This window comes from Capsicum annuum, chromosome 1 (genome assembly GCF_002878395.1).
Source record: "Capsicum annuum cultivar UCD-10X-F1 chromosome 1, UCD10Xv1.1, whole genome shotgun sequence".
NCBI lineage: Eukaryota > Viridiplantae > Streptophyta > Magnoliopsida > Solanales > Solanaceae > Capsicum > Capsicum annuum.
The window spans coordinates 180,933,944-180,952,006 of NC_061111.1; the positions used below are offsets into that span (position 1 = coordinate 180,933,944).

Genomic DNA, 18,063 nt, shown 5'->3' on the forward strand with positions numbered 1-18,063 from the left:
TGTACTTACTTTATTATGTTATGTTGTGTTGTATTGGCATATTGACTTATCATCTATGTATTTATCGTATCTTCTTTTACTTGTATTTGATGATCTTTTATATGCATGTTCCCCTTTGTTCTTCTTATATGTGATATAATACGTACTTTTGTTCTATCTTGATGTGATGTTGCAATATATAAAAAGGGCAGCCCGATGCACTAAAGATACCGCTATGCGCGGTGTCAGGGGAAGGGCCCCACCATAAGGATGTATTATCCACAGCCTTACTTTGCATTTTTGCTAGAGGCTATTTCCAAGGCTTGAACTCATGACCTCTTGGTCACATAGCAGTAACTTTACCAGTTACTCCAAGGCTCCCCTTCAATGTATTAGAACTGTTAGCGCAAGCGGTGTGAGCTACAGTTGTGGGACATTTTCTGTTTGCAGGTGATGTGCCCTTAGTATATATTTTGTATGCTTTATTTACTACTTTGCTTGGTCGGCTTATGATACCTACTAAGTATAAGTGGATCGTACTCATGCCTACTGCGCCCTTTTAGTGCAGGTCCTAGCTCGAGTGCGCCTTAGCTTGATTGACTCACATGATTGTTGTAGCTTCCACGGTAGCGATTAGACATTCACGCGTCCGATGTTCACCTCTATTTTTCTATAGTAGTTATGTCTTTATTAGCATTTTGAGACAGATATTATTTCTTTATGGTTATTTTTCTGATGTATTTTACTCTTGGATTGTATTAGTAGTTCTTACATTACTGACACCTGATTTTGGGCATGATTGGCATTTTGAATAAGTTCTTTCCTCATTATTATGATTACTTAAATGGTTCGGCTTCGTTCTAGAAGTCTTACCTTGGGATATTTCTGTTTTTTCCTCTTTTCGTATTAGTTTGGGTGATAGACTTACTTGTCAAGGTACGCCGCGACAAGTGCCATCATAACCCTCGTTTTTGGGTCGTGACACAAATATAAATACAAGTGTGAACTATAAATTATAAATACTAATGCGAACTAAAAGATACAAATAAAAGCGCGAACTTTAAAATATAAATACTGGTGTATCAATGAATGCAAGAATATAAATGACGATGTGACTATGAATACGATAAACAACTGTGTTATTTACGTTATCAAACATGACTTGTGCTCGGGTAGTCATATTTTTTGAAAATACAAAAAGTATAAAATAGAACAAAAAAATGATAAAGAAAATAAGTGCAAAAAAGAAAGAAAAAAAATCAAAGAAGAAAAGAAAAGAAGAAAGATAAATAGAAGTTAGAGATAGAAGAGAGAAAAAAATAAAAAAAATAAAAAAGAAAGAAACAAAAAAATAAAAATAGGAAAAGATAGAAAAAAAAAGAAGAAAAAAGGTGGAAAGCATGAAAAAACAAAAAAATATAATAAAATGAAAAAAATGATACAATATTTTTGACGAGACTAAATATGAAGTGTATTTATATTTTTTTATGAATATAGACCACTAAGTAAAAGTGAATACAACAACTGTGAAACGAATACAACGGCTATAAGTGGTAAATATGTAAAGTGTGGCTATGGAAGGTGTGTTTTGTGCCAAACTCTTGCTATTTTTGAAACTTTCCCTTCTTATAATAATACTAGTATACGTACCCACGCGATACGCGGATAAATAACATATTATTTTACAAAATTATAGATTGCAACATCTTATTATAGTATAATAAATAATTATACATTTATGTATAATATAATATAATATAATATACTTATTTCTTATTTAATTAAAATATTGTTATTTGATTAAGAAATAATAGGAGAACAGATGTAATTAAAATTTCATTTTGATACTGTTGACACAACAATAATCATTAAGTTTTTATTTTATTTTTTACAAAATTCGAACATGGATCTCACACACTTCATTATTATTATTATTATTATTATTATTATTATTATTATTATTATTATTAGGGATAACTACATATCTTAGCAAACATATGCTCCTAATTATCCTATCTAGCCTAAATTTTAATTAGTTACAATTCATAGCCCCTCTTGCCTATTAATTTTTCCTAATTACAATTCATTATCTCTCTCATATATTTTCTCTCTTTTTCTATTTTCTATTATTCTCCTCTTTTTTTTTTTCCTTTTTCATTTTTTTTCTTCTTTTTTTCTTTTCCTTTTTTTTTTTTTGATATTTTCTCTTTCTTTTTTCCCTTTTCACTTTTTTCTCTTTCATTTTTTCTTTTCTTTTTTTTCTTTTCATTTTTTCTCCTCTCTTTTTTTTTTGTATTTTTTCTCTATTTTCTATTACTCTCCTTCTTTATGTATTTTTTCTCTTATTTTTTCTCCTTCTTCTTTTTTAATTTCATTTTTCTCCTTCTTTTTATTTGTGCGAACTAGCAAACACAAATACAAGTACAAACTATAAATACAAATACAAATGCGAATTATAGCATACAAATATAAGTGCGAACTATAGAATACAAATATAAATTCAAACTATAGCATACAAATATAAGTGCGAATTAATAATACAAATATAAATACAAATGCGAGCTCAAGTGCGTACTATCATTTGTATTTTTTAATTATTGAAAAGGAATGATTGATTGTCTTTCTACGAATACTTGTTTGTATTTATTAATATGAGTTGTATTTATTGATACAAATAAATACAATTTAAATTTCTATACAAATACAATATATACAAATACATATTGTATTTGTATTTGTAAAATCATTTGTTTCATTTATTTGTAATTGTAGTTGCATCAAGTGATATTTATTTAGTTACAAATATGAATGATAATTTTGATGTACAAATACAAAATGGTAAATTCGTATCAAATGATACATTGCATATTTATATATTTTAGAATAAAAAAAATACAATTAATGCATTTACTTATTTGTATACAAATACAAATGATAAATGGTACATAGTAACGGCTAAATACAATATGTAATCAGCTTACAAATACAAAATAATTCTTTAAAAATAAAAAGACATCGACGAAAATAAAATACAAATATAAGTATAATCCAAATACAATCTAAATATACAAACACAATAAAATCATAATATAAACATAATCCAGTATAATATGCAGTTAATTATAAAATATAAATACAAAATAGTTCTTTAAAATATAAGTGTGAATTATATAAAATATAAATGATGATACAAACTAACAAATATAAATACAAGTGTGAACTATAAAATACAAATACAAATACGAACTATAAAATATAAATACAAGCGCGGACTTTATAATACAAATATAAATATAGTTATATCAATGAATACAAAAATATAAATGATGGTGTGACTACAAATATGATAAATAATTGTGGTATTTATGCTATCATCCATGACTTGTACTCGATTAGTCATATTTTTTGAAAATACAAGAAATATAAAATAGAACAAAAAAATGATAAAGAAACTAAGTACAAAACAAAAAGTAAAAAAAAAATCAAAGAAGAAAAGAAAAGAAGAAGGAAAAATAGAAGTTGGAGATTAAAGAGAGAAAAAAGAAAAAAAAAACAAAAATAGGAAAAAATAGAAAAAAGAAGAAGAAAAAAATAGGAAAACGCAAAAAATAAAAAAAATAATGGTAGTGTTTTTTGCAAGAATAAATATGTAGTGTATTTATGTTTTTATGAATACAGACCACTGAGTAAAAGTGAATATAACGACTGGAAATCAAATACAGCGCTATAAATGGTAATTATGTAAAATGTGATTATAAAAGAGGGATTTTATAGCAAAGTAAGGCTATTTCTGAAAGATCCCCTTATTATTATTATTATTATTATTATTATTATTATTATTATTATTATTATTATGTTAAATTGGCCCTGTCTTGGGCCATTTATTAAACATGAAAATAACAATGTACAAAATAAGGGGCCATTTGGCCATAATTTTTTTTCCTTTTTTCGGATTTTTTTTTCACTTTATTAAAGTTGTGGTGTTTGTCCATGAAAATTTCGAAAATAATTTCAGAGTTGGATTCTGAAAAGTGAAAACAACTTTTTGTTGTTTTTTACTATTTTCCACTTCCAATTCCAACTTTCATTATTATTACATATAATCCTAGTCTTTAAATTTTTATACAAAGCCCTCTTATAATTACAACCAACCATCAAGAAAAAAAATAAAAATAAATGCATAAGTACTATTTTTTCTTTCACCTGGAAGTCTGTCAAATTGAATACTATCTGACTTCAAGATTTAATTAAGATACAATCGTATAATTACTTTTAAAGTATATTAAATACTTTTTAATTGAATGACTGAAGAGAGAACTCATCGTGATTTTGTATTTTATATAACGACATAAATTGATTTAAAACTAATTAGGATAGGCCATATAAATTTTTAATACTACTGATTTTACTTTATTTAGCCTGATATTTTTCCATATTCTCTTATCAACATACTTGTTAAGAGATTTCTTTTAATTATTATTAAGAAAAAACAAATGTTATTGAGAACTTGTGATATATCGTACAAGTTTGGAGTTCTGATAGAATTTGATACGTTAGTATTGGTATGATTGCATCATCACTTTGGGCTAAATTTGTTTAGAATGAAGTGCTGGCAGTTAAATTATATTTTTGACGATCATTTTTACATTTATTCTCGAGTATTATTTTCTTTGTTAATACAAGCTTGGTTCGAGAAATGAAAGTTTCTATATATAAGAATCACATTAGGTTATATAATGGTAGGTAAATTAGTTAGTTGAGTGATTTTAATAGTTTATAAAAATTGGGGGCATAAAATAATAATCTAAAAAAAATCTTTCAAAAAAGTTACCCAAACACAACTCTAACTTCAATTTCCCCTCTAACTTAAAATTTTTTTAAATTTTCATGGCCAAACGCCTGCTACATAAATCATACCCGGTCCAATTGAAACCAAAAAAAAAATAAAAAATATAGCAAAATATAAAAATAAATAAACAACGTACTTTCTAAAAAATATCTTGACGACAGAAAAGGAAACTAAAGTTTTCGTCACTGCATCGTCATCGAATTCTCCGAGAAGGTTCCGGTGGTCGACGACAAACGGTGATGACATGGATGATGGTAGCTCAAGCTCAATCAACTGTTAACACCATTAATTTGGATGGAAGCAAGCTTGAGAAAGATGTCACAAAAGGCACTTTAATTTGTGCAAGCACCATGAATCTATCATTGCTTCAACAAATCAATTGTATCTTCAGCCAAAGGTGAGTATAACCTTCTCATTCTCCATCATGAAATAAAGAAATCATGAGTCTGCTTCTCTCTTTCGCTTAACAGATTGAGCTTAAAAGAGCTGATACCACTGTTCAGGACAGAGATATACCAGATCCACGATATTATCTGCTCATTTGTATTAGTGTGAAGCCTTGCTCTTTAAAAAATTAGTGACCATGATGTAATTTTTTAAATGCCCACACAAGTGTTTTAGTGGTTTGAGTATGGCCTTATATGTCAAATTATTGCTATGTGTGGAACTGTTTGTAACAACATTGTCTGGGAATGAAGCATTAAGGATATCATCAGTCATTGTGGTCTTTCAAGGTCGGTGTTCAAGGTAATTTCTGTTATCTTTCTTGTTTTTCGTTGCTATGTTAGTGAAGGATTATGTTACTTTACATTATAACTATTTGGCTTCTTTGTTTGGTGAAAGATGATGTTTAATCTTTCGTCTTTACTAAAAAGAGCAAACTATTATTGATAGCAATGAAATACACCTGCTTTCACATCCTCAATAGGGACTATTTGGGAGAATGTACATGATATATGTATATATCTTGCTCGTAGAAAAGAGGAATATATAGCCAACTTTGTCCATTTACATTTCTGTTTGCTCCCTGCACTTTGTTTTCAATACCTTTTCAAGTCACCTTTAGCTTTCGTTAGCATTCTGATCTATTGTGATATGTCGAGGTTCCAATTGATCATTTCTATTTGGTAAGCAGTTTTAATTTGTAGAAACTTGATTTAATTGCTGGAGTAGCTCTAGTATATTGAGTACCATAAGAATATTGGCACTTTGTCCACTTTTCTTGACATTGGTTTGAACTTTTGATTATCAACTATATTGCTCGGAATCTTCAAAAATGTTGCCGGCTACATGTCAGGTCCTTCAAAAGCATCACAATTTTAGAGGATCCGACACCGGTGTCGCAATATTATTGGATAGGATGATCAACATAGGTTTTCCACATTAGTTTATAGCATGTTATGGTTGAGACATCTCGCTTCTCTAGATCTTCGAAGCTAAACAATTTAAGTTATTATCTTATTATAAGTTGTAGTATTATGTTGATCCTCTATTTGTAAGTATGTAGGGTTATAAACAATGGGTTGTAGTAGTGCAATTTCTGGAAGTGCACACTTTTATTTACTAAATTATATTATCCGAATACCTTATGTAATAGATTTTGCTTAAATTTCTCAAATACATGCTGAAACCATTCTAATATTGTGGTCATCAGATGACTTCTTCTGTAAAATACATAGTACAACAATATGTAGCAGCTAGCGGAGGGCAGACTGCATTAAATTCAATCAATAGCATGTACGCGGTAGGGCAATCACAGATGCCAATGTCAGACATTCAGCAAAGTGGTAACCAAATGAACTCCAAAAGGACATGTGAGGATGGAGGATTTGTTCTTTGGCAAAAGAACTCTGATCTGTGGTTCCTAGAATTGGTCATTTCCGATTGCAACATCGATGCTGGTAGTTACAGTAGCTTGGAGTCACTCTTCCACCAATTCTAATGCTTCAAAAAGTCCTCCAAGACCACTCAGGAGGTTCTTTCAGGTATCCTCTTTCGCTTCAGTGGTTTTCCAGGCCTGAATTACATAATTTTTACTCCCTCCATTTCACAATAAGTTAATTGTTGGATTTTGGCACACATATTAAGAAAAAAAGTAAAAACATGTTTTTCCATTTTTGCCCTCTTCAAAAAGTAAAGACACATGATACATCACTCCCAATGCACATTTAATGAAGGGTAAATTTGGAAAAAATTTCCAACATCTACCTTGAATTGTGAACCATTCACTTATTTTGAAACATAAAAAATACTCCAACAATTCACTTATTATGGAACGGAGGGAGTAGTATTAAAGAAAGTCATATGTATTGACAGTATAATTAGTTCAACTTGTAATAAAAAGTTCAGTGTTGCTCAGATCCTCCAAAAATGCCTTTGCTCCCATGTCGGAACTAAATGTTTTGATATTCTTTTTTGCAGGAGAATGAGTTACACTATAGTTGTATGTACAATTATTTTCCAAGTGTTCGTGAAGAGGTATATTAACCTTAATATGCTTTAGAACTTATCCTTCAAAAATGCGATTGCTTAATATTCTCTTGGAGTGAAATCAATTTTTGGCACAACCTTTTTCAATTCTTCTTGCAAGAATTAACTCATTTTATCCATTTTCACTTGCAGTTTTAGTGGAGTACCAGCAGATGAGCGTCTGCATTGGAGATCATTCTTAGTTATTCTAAGGTGCGGGGAACCTTAAAAGGATCAAGAATGAAGAATCCCAGTGGCTTGCCACAAGTATGTAAATTTGTTTTTGTTGTTACTTGGACTAACATTGCTGGCCAATGGTTATAACATATAATTAACAACAACAGTTGGTCGTAGAAGGGAGAGGTAGTGTGTCACTGAGAGGAACTCTCTGTTGATGTGCTAGACTGGTTGCTTCGAAGTTTCACCCTTTGTCTGTAGTGTTTGGAATTGTATTTATATCAATTGGCTTGTTGCTTCTGGAAAATACTCTCCTTTCATCTGAACCTTAAGACAGATTCTTGTCGTAAATGGTGGTTTGCTAATAATTTGGTTTGTTTTCGCTACAATTCTTTTATCTATAGTATTCTCACATACTTTTTATATACCTTTTTGAAACTAACAAATACTTTTATATATCTGTAGGTCTGTTTACATCGTATATACAGTACTTAGAGATGTCAGCATCTATGTTGTAGGAAAGGATGAGTAGGATGAACTTGCGTGTAAGTGTATTACATATAATTTGAGTCATTACCTTCAATAGTTTAATTAAAAAAGTTGAAAATAAATCTTTACTGACATTAATGCCATTGCAAACTCTGAAATTGCTGAGTGTTCAAAACTAAGATGATTTCATGATTTTAGATGTCGTGATTTAGTATTCAAGTAAAACATCCTATCTTTTGTGTGCGTAAAAAGAAAAATGTTTAAATATAAGTCAACTTACTAAGTACCTAAGATGTATTTAGCGGTGAATGAAGAGGGGTTAAATTTTAGCTGATTCAAAACTTAGGTGGTTTGTTCGCATCTGCCAGTGTCTTGGCATATAGAGTTTTCCAGATAGTAGGTATCCATTGGAATAGTCGAGGTGTGGATGTGTTGCCAGATCTCGCCTTGATATAAAATAAACTGAACTTACTAAATAGTCTTATTCTAATAATTTTCCTATCAATGTTTTGACTTTATCAAATATTGGAGTTATTCTTCAAGATCTACTCTAAAAGAGCGTGTATAACTAAAGATAATGATTTGTTTTCTGCGATTAAAACATAATTTGCGGCTTACTTTTACCCCATGTGATAAAATATTTTTTTAAAAAATGAAAAACACGACAGAATCCATTCATCATCAAGTATACCTAATTACCTTATGGTGTTCATTCCATGAAAAAGAGATTTTCTATGTGAAGCTTATTTGATGTCCTTCGATAGCGGGAATTTCTCTTCTACACTTTTAGCTTCATCAAACTTGTCTTTCCATTCTTTTTTCTTATAGAATCTTAGTGGCTTTATTTACCGTGTCTGAAGCAATTTTTGTTATAACATCTGCTATCAAGGATGTATGTGGAAAACCTCCAATGATAAGACTTTTCCTGGAGAGGGTCCAACTGGCATGTACACCCACGTTTCCACAGTGGTATGTAAAGGTTAACTAAGGTAACTAGATATCTAAATCACTAGAAATCAGCTAGAGAATTATATACATTTAATAGAGCACAAATTAGGGAGAGAAATCTACACAATTGAGAGCACAAATTAGGGAGAGAAATATGCACAATTTACTACACAATCAATCATGTCCCAATACGCCTCCGCAAGTTGAAGGTGGCGTCAATAACCTTTAACTTGGATAGATGTTGATGAAACAACAGACGAGGCAAAGTCTTTGTAAGCGTATCCGCGAGCTGATCGGTAGCATGTAAGTGTTGAACTAGCACCTGTTTTCGCTGCACTTGATCTCTAACAAAGTGAAAATCAATTTCAATGTGTTTCATCCTACTGTGAAGTACCGGATTTTGACAAAGATAGGTAGCACCAACATTATCACAATAGATTATAGGTGGATCAGGCAGCTGTACATGTAGTTCAACAAGAAGTTTTTGAACCCAATTGACCTCAGCAAGTACAGAAGCTACTGCACGATACTCTGCTTCAGTGGAGGAGCGCGCAACAATGCGTTGCTTTTTGGACGACCAACTAATAGGATTTGCACCAAGGTACAAGATATATCCAGAAGTAGAGTTCCTGTCATTAATGTCACTAGCCCAATCGGTATCTGAATACATAAACAACCCAGGATGTGTCTCGCTCGTTATCTGTAAGCCATGATTTTTGGTGTACCGGAGGTATCGCAAGACTCGCTTAACAAGCGACCAGTGTGTTTGTGTAGGAGCATGCATGAATTAAGATAATTAGTTAACTGCAAAGCTTATATCTGGTCTGGTGAATGACAAATATTGAAGCTTACCAAGTACTTGGCGATATAAGGTGGCATCCGCTGGAGGTGTGTCATCCTTTAAGGATGGTGAGGCCGTGGAACTCATGGGAGTTGTAACAGGCTTACATTTAGACATATTATGGGCAACAAGAATATCAGAAACATACTTTGCCTAAGAAAGGACGATCCCTTATTTAGTGCGGAGAACCTCAATACCCAAAAAGTAGTGGAGATGTCCAAGGTTTTTGAGAGAGAATCTGGATGAAAGAACCTGGATAGTTTTCTTGATAACCTCAGAGTTCGATCCAGTGATAATTATGTCATCAACATATACAAGAATGTAGATCAATGCTTCATTTTGATGACGAATAAACAGAGAAGAGTCAGAGTTAGACTTTTGAAAACCAATTTGAAGCAAGAATTGCTTTAACTCAGAGTACCAGGCTCGAGGGGCCTGCTTAAGTCCATAAATTGTTTTTCTTAGTTTACACACATAATGAGGAAAATCAGGATGAGCATACCCACGAGGTTGACACATATAAACATCTTCTTCAAGGTGTCCTTGAAGAAATGCGTTATTCACATCCAGTTGGTGCAAATGCCAATTGTGCTAAACTGCAATTGACAAAATGAGTCTAACAGTAATCGGTTTTACCACTGGACTGAATGTAGAGTTATAATCCACACTCGGTCATTACGTGAAGCCCTTTGCAACTAGCCGAGCTTTATACCTGTCAACACTTCTATCTGATTTGGTTTTGATACGATAGAGCCATTTACAATCAACAACATTTTGAGAAGAGGATGGTAGTACAAGCTACCACGTCTTGTTATTCATCAATGCTTCAAACTCAAGATTCATCGCTTCTCTCCAGTGTGCACTCTTTTGGGCTTGGTTATAAGGGGTGGGAAGTGATTCAGTTAATGCAACTGTAAGATAATCAAATGTTGGCTTGAGTTTGGTGATATTATTTTGTGAACGAGTAATAGGTCGGTGAATGGATGGTTGTTGGGTATGTGCGGAAGCTGTGGTGGAGGATTGGTGATGATTGTGAGATGGAATGAATGGGGAGGGGTCTGGAGTTGGTGTAGATAAAGGGTTTGTCGGGGTGTGCCAATTTTGGCATTGATACTGGATTAGTGGTTGTGTGGTAGATGGGACAACAATGGGCTGTGTGGAGCAATTTGAGCCGACGACAGGAGTTGGTGTTGCTGCCAAAGAAGGACCTGAAGATGAACCTGTAGGAGGTGTCGCCAACAATTCTGGAGCAACCTTGATTGGCTGGAGAATCTCATAATCCACTGGAGGCATAGACTTGACACTAAGGTTATTTGACTCTTTGTACATGATATCCCACTCTAATTTTGAAATTCCTTTGTTTTTCAAAGATGAAAATATATCAGAAAAAGGAAATTTATTTTCATAAAAAAATAATATCTCGTGAAATATATATCCTTTGTGAAATAGGATCATAACACTGATGGCTGTGATGGGTATTAGAATAGCCTAAGTAAACACAAAGGGTGGACTTAGGTTCTAGTTTGTGTTTGGCATATGGTTTAAGCCATGGATAACATAGGCAACCAAACGTACGAATGGATTGATAATTTGGAATTTCTCCAAATAATCATTGGTATGGAAAATCATAATGAAGTGTGCGGGTGGGAAGCCTGTTAATCAAGAATGTTGCTTGTTGACACGCAAAGGACCAAAATACTGGAGGCATGGAGGCTTGGTGTAAAATGGTTTTTGCTGTTTCAATGATGTGTCGATGTCTACGTTCAGCCATAGCTACCTGTTGTGGTTATATAGTGGCAATACAAGGTGCTCAATGCCAGTGGTGTGAAGAAATGACTTAAGACCTTCAAACTCACCACCACCATCAGTATAAACTGAGAGTATTTTTGTATGAAAATAATTTTCAACAAGAGGTTTAAATTTAGAAAAAACTGTTTTGATCTCACTTTTATTTTTAAGTGTGTACAACCAAATGTATTTTGTAAATTGATCAACAAAAATTATATAATATAATTTTTTGTCAATTGACAAAACAGGTGATAGGCCCCATACATCACTGAAAATAATTTGTAAAGGTTTGTTGCTCACTAGGGTATTCTCAGAAAAGGGGTGCCGATGGCTTTTATTAGAAGAGCAGGAATTACAATGATCAAACATTTCAGAATTTGGAATTGGAATTGAAAACTTATGTGGGAGTGTTTTAAGCACTCTTTTATTTGGGTGTCCTAATTTTCTATGCCAAGATTGTTGAGATTCTGCCATATAGGATTGGTAGCTCAGATTGCATTGGGATCCTCCAACAGGCCACTCATAAAGTCCTTCTTTATTCCGGCCTCGTGCCAATGGTGCCCCCGTACTCAGATCCTTCACAAGAAAATCAAATGAAAAAAATTCTATGGATGTCAGATTATCTTTGCAAAATTGAGACACAGATATAAGGTTACGTTTAATCTCTAGTGCACACAAAGTATTCGAAAGATGAAACTTTTTATTTGAAGCATTTATTTGAACATGACCAGTGTGAGTTATATGGATTTTGTTACCGTTGCCCATGGTAATATCATCAGTACCAGTGTAGTCATCTGGACATTGAAGATTTTGAAAATCAACAATCACATGATGCGATGATCCTGAATCGACAACCCAAGGCATGGAAGCAAAGTTTGCCCTGGCTTCCAAGTGATTGTGGGAGCATGAACGCCACACATTGACAGTATGCCCAGTGCGACCGCATAACTGACAAACTGGATGAGTTTGTCGAGGGGCCGTTGGACTCTAATTTGGTGATGTGGCTTGTGCATTTGTTGGACACCAATTTGGAGATGAGGTTTGTGCATTTTGCTGATTGGGATATTGTGGATGCCATTGTTGTCCTCTCTTATTATTGTGGGGTGTAAAGTTATTTGGTGATGGTTTATGTGCCATTGTAGCTGTAAGTGTTTGAGGAGAAGCTCTCTATTGAGAAACTTATTGTATAGCTCCTCATACGAGATAGGTGTATCTCGCGCTTGGATAGCCGCTGAAGTTGAATCATACTCAGGTCCTAGACCGCTGAGAATTTTGACCTCAAGTTCATCATCTGGAATAGAAGTTCCAGCCGTTTCAAGTTCATCACAACATTCCTGATCTCGCGCAAGTACTCTGTCATACTGCGAGAGTTTTTTGTGATGTTAGCCAGAGGGTTTCGGAGACTAAAAACACTTTTATGTGATTTGTTAGCATACAGGTTATGCAGTGTGTCCTACACTTGCTTTGAGGTGGACGTTTTGGCTATTAAAGAGGTGATTGTAGGATCAACAGATGCCATTAAGGCATTGTGTATCAACTGGTCTTGGCGAAACCAGAGTTTGTACTTTGGATTGGGTACCTCTTGGTTGTTGAGGGTTACCGTTTTTTATGGTGTTGTTAAGGTTCCATCGAGATAGCAGTAGAGATCATGACCGAACATGAGAGATTCGATCTACGCTTTCCAAATGACAAAGTTCATTAGACCAGTAAGTTTGAGGGGAAGCTGGGAACTTAGGTTAAATTGCACCAAATGGCTGGTGTTATTAGCAGGGATAGTAGAATTACTTGGATTCACCATGGATGCCATAGAACCAAAGAAAAAAAAATTGAAAGCGATTGAGAAGACTCGTTGAAGTTTAAAAAGGCCTTGATACCATAAAGGTTCGAGAGATGAAGAAGTAATGTATTAGACTTGTGTATTATCCAAAGGTTACATTGATATATATATATATATATATATATATACAAGTAAAGGAAAGGCTAACTAAGGTAACTAGATATCTAAATCACTAGAAATCAGCTAGAGAATTATATACATTTAATAGAGCACAAATTAAGGAGAGAAATCTGCACAATTGAGAGCACAAATTAGGAAGAGAAATCTACACAATTTACTACACAATCAATCATGTCCCAATAGTATGTTGTGTTAATCCCTGCTCAAATATGTAGGTTTTGTGACTTTTTGATTAAAATATGAAGTATCTCCAAGGCAAATGACCTTTTCTGCAGTGTCTCCTAGTATCCTAGCTTTCAAATCTCTTTCAGGCATGGAGCTTTGATTATTCGACGGTTGTGTGAACTTCTAAATGCTAAAAGAGTTTACCATGAACTGTCCACAATACTTGAAGGAGAATCGGATATATACTTTGTATCTGTGATGGTTCAGGTTTGCTAATTTGTTTATTTATCAAGAGAGTATCACCATTTCCAATGTAGAGGGTGAATGATATAGATCTCACACTTTGCTTTATTTAATTAATTTCATGTGGTCACAAAACTCTCTTGAGATATTGTTATCTGTGGCTCATATTAACTGTATGGTTCTTAATGTTGTATTCGCAGTAAGCTGAGTGTGATGATGTTTGTTTCAGGCTTTAAACTTGATTTTGCTTGCTTCGCCTGTGTTGTCTGACCTTCGGGATCATCTTAAACAATCACTGGTCAAAGATGCTGAGAGAGACTTGTTTCTTTCTTTGTACGCATCTTGGTTCCATTCACCAATGGCAATGATAAGCCTCTGCCCGTTAGCTTAGGTAAGCTTTACAGCCTGCAAGTTTTCAGACATTTCTCATACCTGTATCAAGTATTTGTTTCCTTTTTTTCACACAGAATATAAATAAGCTCCATCCTTGTAACTGTCATATCAGCATGCAAGTTCTGTTATTTAGTATTTGGTTGAAAAAGATATCTATGTGATGTTCTTAGTTCAACTACATAATGTCATGACCCGAACCAGGGCCTGGCCGTGACAAGCATTTCGAACCATGGAGGCCCGAAACACCCCTATTTGTCTGGTAATCATGCACCTAATTCATATGATCAAAGTAATGCGGAAGAAACAAAATAATTCGGAAACATGGTCATAAATATGGAAAGAACCAATAACGGGGAAATAAAGTTCCCCCAACATCAATCAACCCCTAAACAACTGTCTGCGAAAATCTCTAACAAATGACTGAGTCAAGTAACTGTATATAAACTGGGACAAGGCCCCCAGTAGACCCTAAAACTAAATATAAGATAAAAGGACTGCAGGACATAAGACCTTCCAAAACATAGAAAGCTCAACACTTGTCTTTGCAACTTTGTCTGAATAATCTACTGATTCTCTTGACCCCTATACTAGTCCTCTGAACTTGAGAGGTTGGAGAGAGGAGGGGGTCAGCACAAAAGTACTGGCACGCAGAGATATCAAAACAAAACATAATATTTTTACAAAATATAGTTGAGAGTCATTATAAAGCAATTTCATATCAAATCATTTGAAAACACATGGGCATAATGCAATAGTTTTCAATACCAATGTAATGTGATTGAGCTAGGTGGAATACCCTACAATTGTAATTCCACGGCTATGTGGAATCTGCCTCTGGTGCTTGGCGTCCAAGCCTCCAATCCAAGTAGCCGCCAGGAGTTGGAGCCGGTATACTCCCCATGTGAGTATACCGCAGGGAATCCCCCCATATGAGATGTCCTAATTATTTTACTATCCTCCCATGTAGGATACAATATCATATGACCCGCATCGGCAACTATGGTTTCCAACGATGAGCCCTTTCACTCAAACGCCTTCTTCGGGAATCCACCTTTCTCATGAAATCAATACATTCAAACTTTGTTCAAATCAATCATATGTCATACTCTGTAGTGTATCGTCATACCCGACTTGCAAGCCATCAATATCACATCATTCTTCTCATTCAACCATTGTTTTCAACATGAATAACCTTCTCGTTTTCAAGTCAAAATCATATCAATTCTAAAAACATTTCGTGTCATGCTCTTCAAGATGTTTTAAAACAATTTACATCATATGAACATTTAAAATAAATTCACATCAAGAGAGGAAATTTCATATCATTCATGCTCTCAAGTTAACATCTTTTCGGAATACATGCATATATATATATATATATCATATAGCAAATCACTTTGGGAGTAGGCCTAAGGGCCAAATCAATATCATAAAAGTTTTAAAACATAATCATATTCATAATTTCAAAACCCCCATTTGAAAACATGAATTTTTAAAGCCCATGAGATTTTTGAGATAACCCCACGTACCTCTATTTCCAAAGATAATAGATGTTTCCTAAAGCTTGCGGATTGGTGATTCCAAATATGTAATTATCTTCGAAAACCTATGGTCGAATCTTGAACTATTTGGATTTTTACTTTGAAACCCTAAGGAGAAACCTTGAGCACTTTCGATGAATGAGGGTGTATTTTGGGGTCCTTGGAACTGAATTTTGTGTTTTAGGGCTAAGTAAGGGTGGAAAAGGACCATTTTGTCCCCAAAACGGAGTGTTTAAGTCACTTGAATTCTTTACATAGGCGTCGCCCATCCCATTGCCTATATTTACATAGGTGTCGACTAGGCTATCGCCTATGCTTTCCAGTGGCCATGAGCGATTGGTTAGGCAACACATATCACTTTGAAAGGCCATAACTTCTTGCTTGGGTGTCGGATTTTAGCAAAATTGGTACTGTTGGAAAGCTAACTCGAAGACCTATCATTTGACACATAGTAGGATCCCTAATTCGACATATACAGAGAGTTATGGTCAATGGAAGCTGACACACTTTACCACGTCCACTAAAACTTAGTCGATCGAAATAGTTTCAACTCGTCCTTGAGTTGAAGGACCTCCATGGTCTAAATTCAAGCTTGAATGGATTCATATGCTACACAATTAATTAACATGCTGTATTGGCATAGGATTTTATGGCTTTGGGGTTTATCAACACATCAGAATCATGGTCTATATTGTAGCCCGAAATGCGGGGCGTTACATTATCCCCCCTTAAGATCATTCATCCCCGAATGATGATGCGAGACACAGACAGACACGATTTCAAGCATAATAAAGGACTAGGAAAGATAAGATAGGAATAGTACATTCTGTCTCATCCTCCATCGAAGCAAATAAATTGGGATATCTAACTCTCATGTCATCTTCTGACTCCCAAGTTGCTTCTTCGACTTTCTGATTCCTCCACAATACCTTTACTGAGGCTATCTTTTTGCTCCTCAGCTTTCAAACTTGGCGATCTAAAATTTCAATGGGATCTTCTTCGTAAGACAAGGAGTCTATCACTTTGATACCCTCTACTGGCAATACCAGAGAATGATCTCCAATGCATTTCTTCAATATGGATACATGGAATACCGGATGAACGGAACCCAAACTTGCAGGCAATTCTAGCTCATAACCAACTGCACCAATCTTCCTCAAAATCTTATATGGCCCTATATAGTGAGGGCTCAATTTACCCCTTTTTCCAAACCGCATAACTCCTTTCATAGGAGAAACCTTGAGAAACACCCAATCACCAACTTCAAACTCTAGTTCTCTTCTCCGAACATCGGTACAGGACTTCTGACGACTCTGAGCAGTCTTGAGCCATTCTCTAATGATCTTCACTTTCTCCATCGCCTGATAAACAAGATCATGCCCATATAACTGAGTCTCACCCACTTCATACCATCCTATCGAAGACCTACATCTCCTCTCATACAAAGCCTCAAAAGGAGCCATCTTGATGCTGGCATTGTAACTGTTATTGTAAGCGAATTCAACCAGTGGCAAGTGATCTACCCAACTACCTTTGAAATCAATGATGCATGTCCTCAACATATCCTCGAGGGTCTGAATGGTACGCTCAGCTTGCCCATCCGTCTGAGGGTGGAAAACTGTGCTCAAATTCAGTTGTGTACCTAAACCCTTCTGAAAAGATCTCCATAACTGAGATGAAAACTGTGTACCACTATCGGATATAATGGACATTGGTGCCCCATGCAACCAAACTATCTCGTCAATGTAAATCTTAGTATAACCCTTTCCCGAATTATTAGTTCTTACAGGCAAAAAGTAGGTTGACTTTGTCAACCGATCTACAATCACCCATATAGAATCATACTAGTTTCGGGATCTCGGAAGTCCTGTAATGAAGTCCATGTTTATCATCTCCCATTTCCATAAAGACAGGGCTATCTCTTGGGAAGTACCACCTGCCTTCATGTGTTCTACCTTCACTTGTTGACAGTTCAAATACTTGGACACAAAATCAGCTACATCACATTTCATGTTATTCCACCAATACAAGGTTTTCAGATCATGGTACATCTTAGTAGAGCCTGGGTGAACAACATACCTCGAAGTGTGCGCCTCATTAAGGATTTTTTTTTGTAGCCCATCAACATTCGGAACGCACAACCTACCCTGAAATCTTAGAATACCATCACCATAAACTTCAAATGACTTAACCTTTTGTTGACCCACATCTTTCTTGATTTGCA

General features: G+C 34.5%; 1 protein-coding gene across 5 annotated transcripts in view; it reads left to right on the forward strand.

Moving 5' to 3' along the window:
- The first annotated feature begins 4,928 nt into the window (after positions 1-4,928).
- Positions 4,929-18,063, forward strand: part of LOC107852316 — a 21,718-nt gene continuing 8,583 nt past the window's right edge. The window contains exons 1-6 of one of the 5 annotated variants that reach the window (XR_001669397.2): positions 4,932-5,225; positions 5,299-5,575; positions 6,483-6,813; positions 7,250-7,306; positions 7,451-8,019; positions 14,135-14,296. Coding sequence is in view for 1 of the 5 variants with exons in the window: in XM_016697380.2 (XP_016552866.1) it covers positions 5,068-5,225; positions 5,527-5,575; positions 6,483-6,770 (495 nt within the window). In the remaining 4 variants the exon portion in view is untranslated. Of the gene's footprint in view, positions 6,814-7,249; positions 7,307-7,450; positions 8,020-14,134; positions 14,297-18,063 lie in introns of those variants that run through there. The other 4 variants (XR_001669396.2, XR_001669398.2, XM_016697380.2 and 1 more) reach the window with 4 other exon arrangements.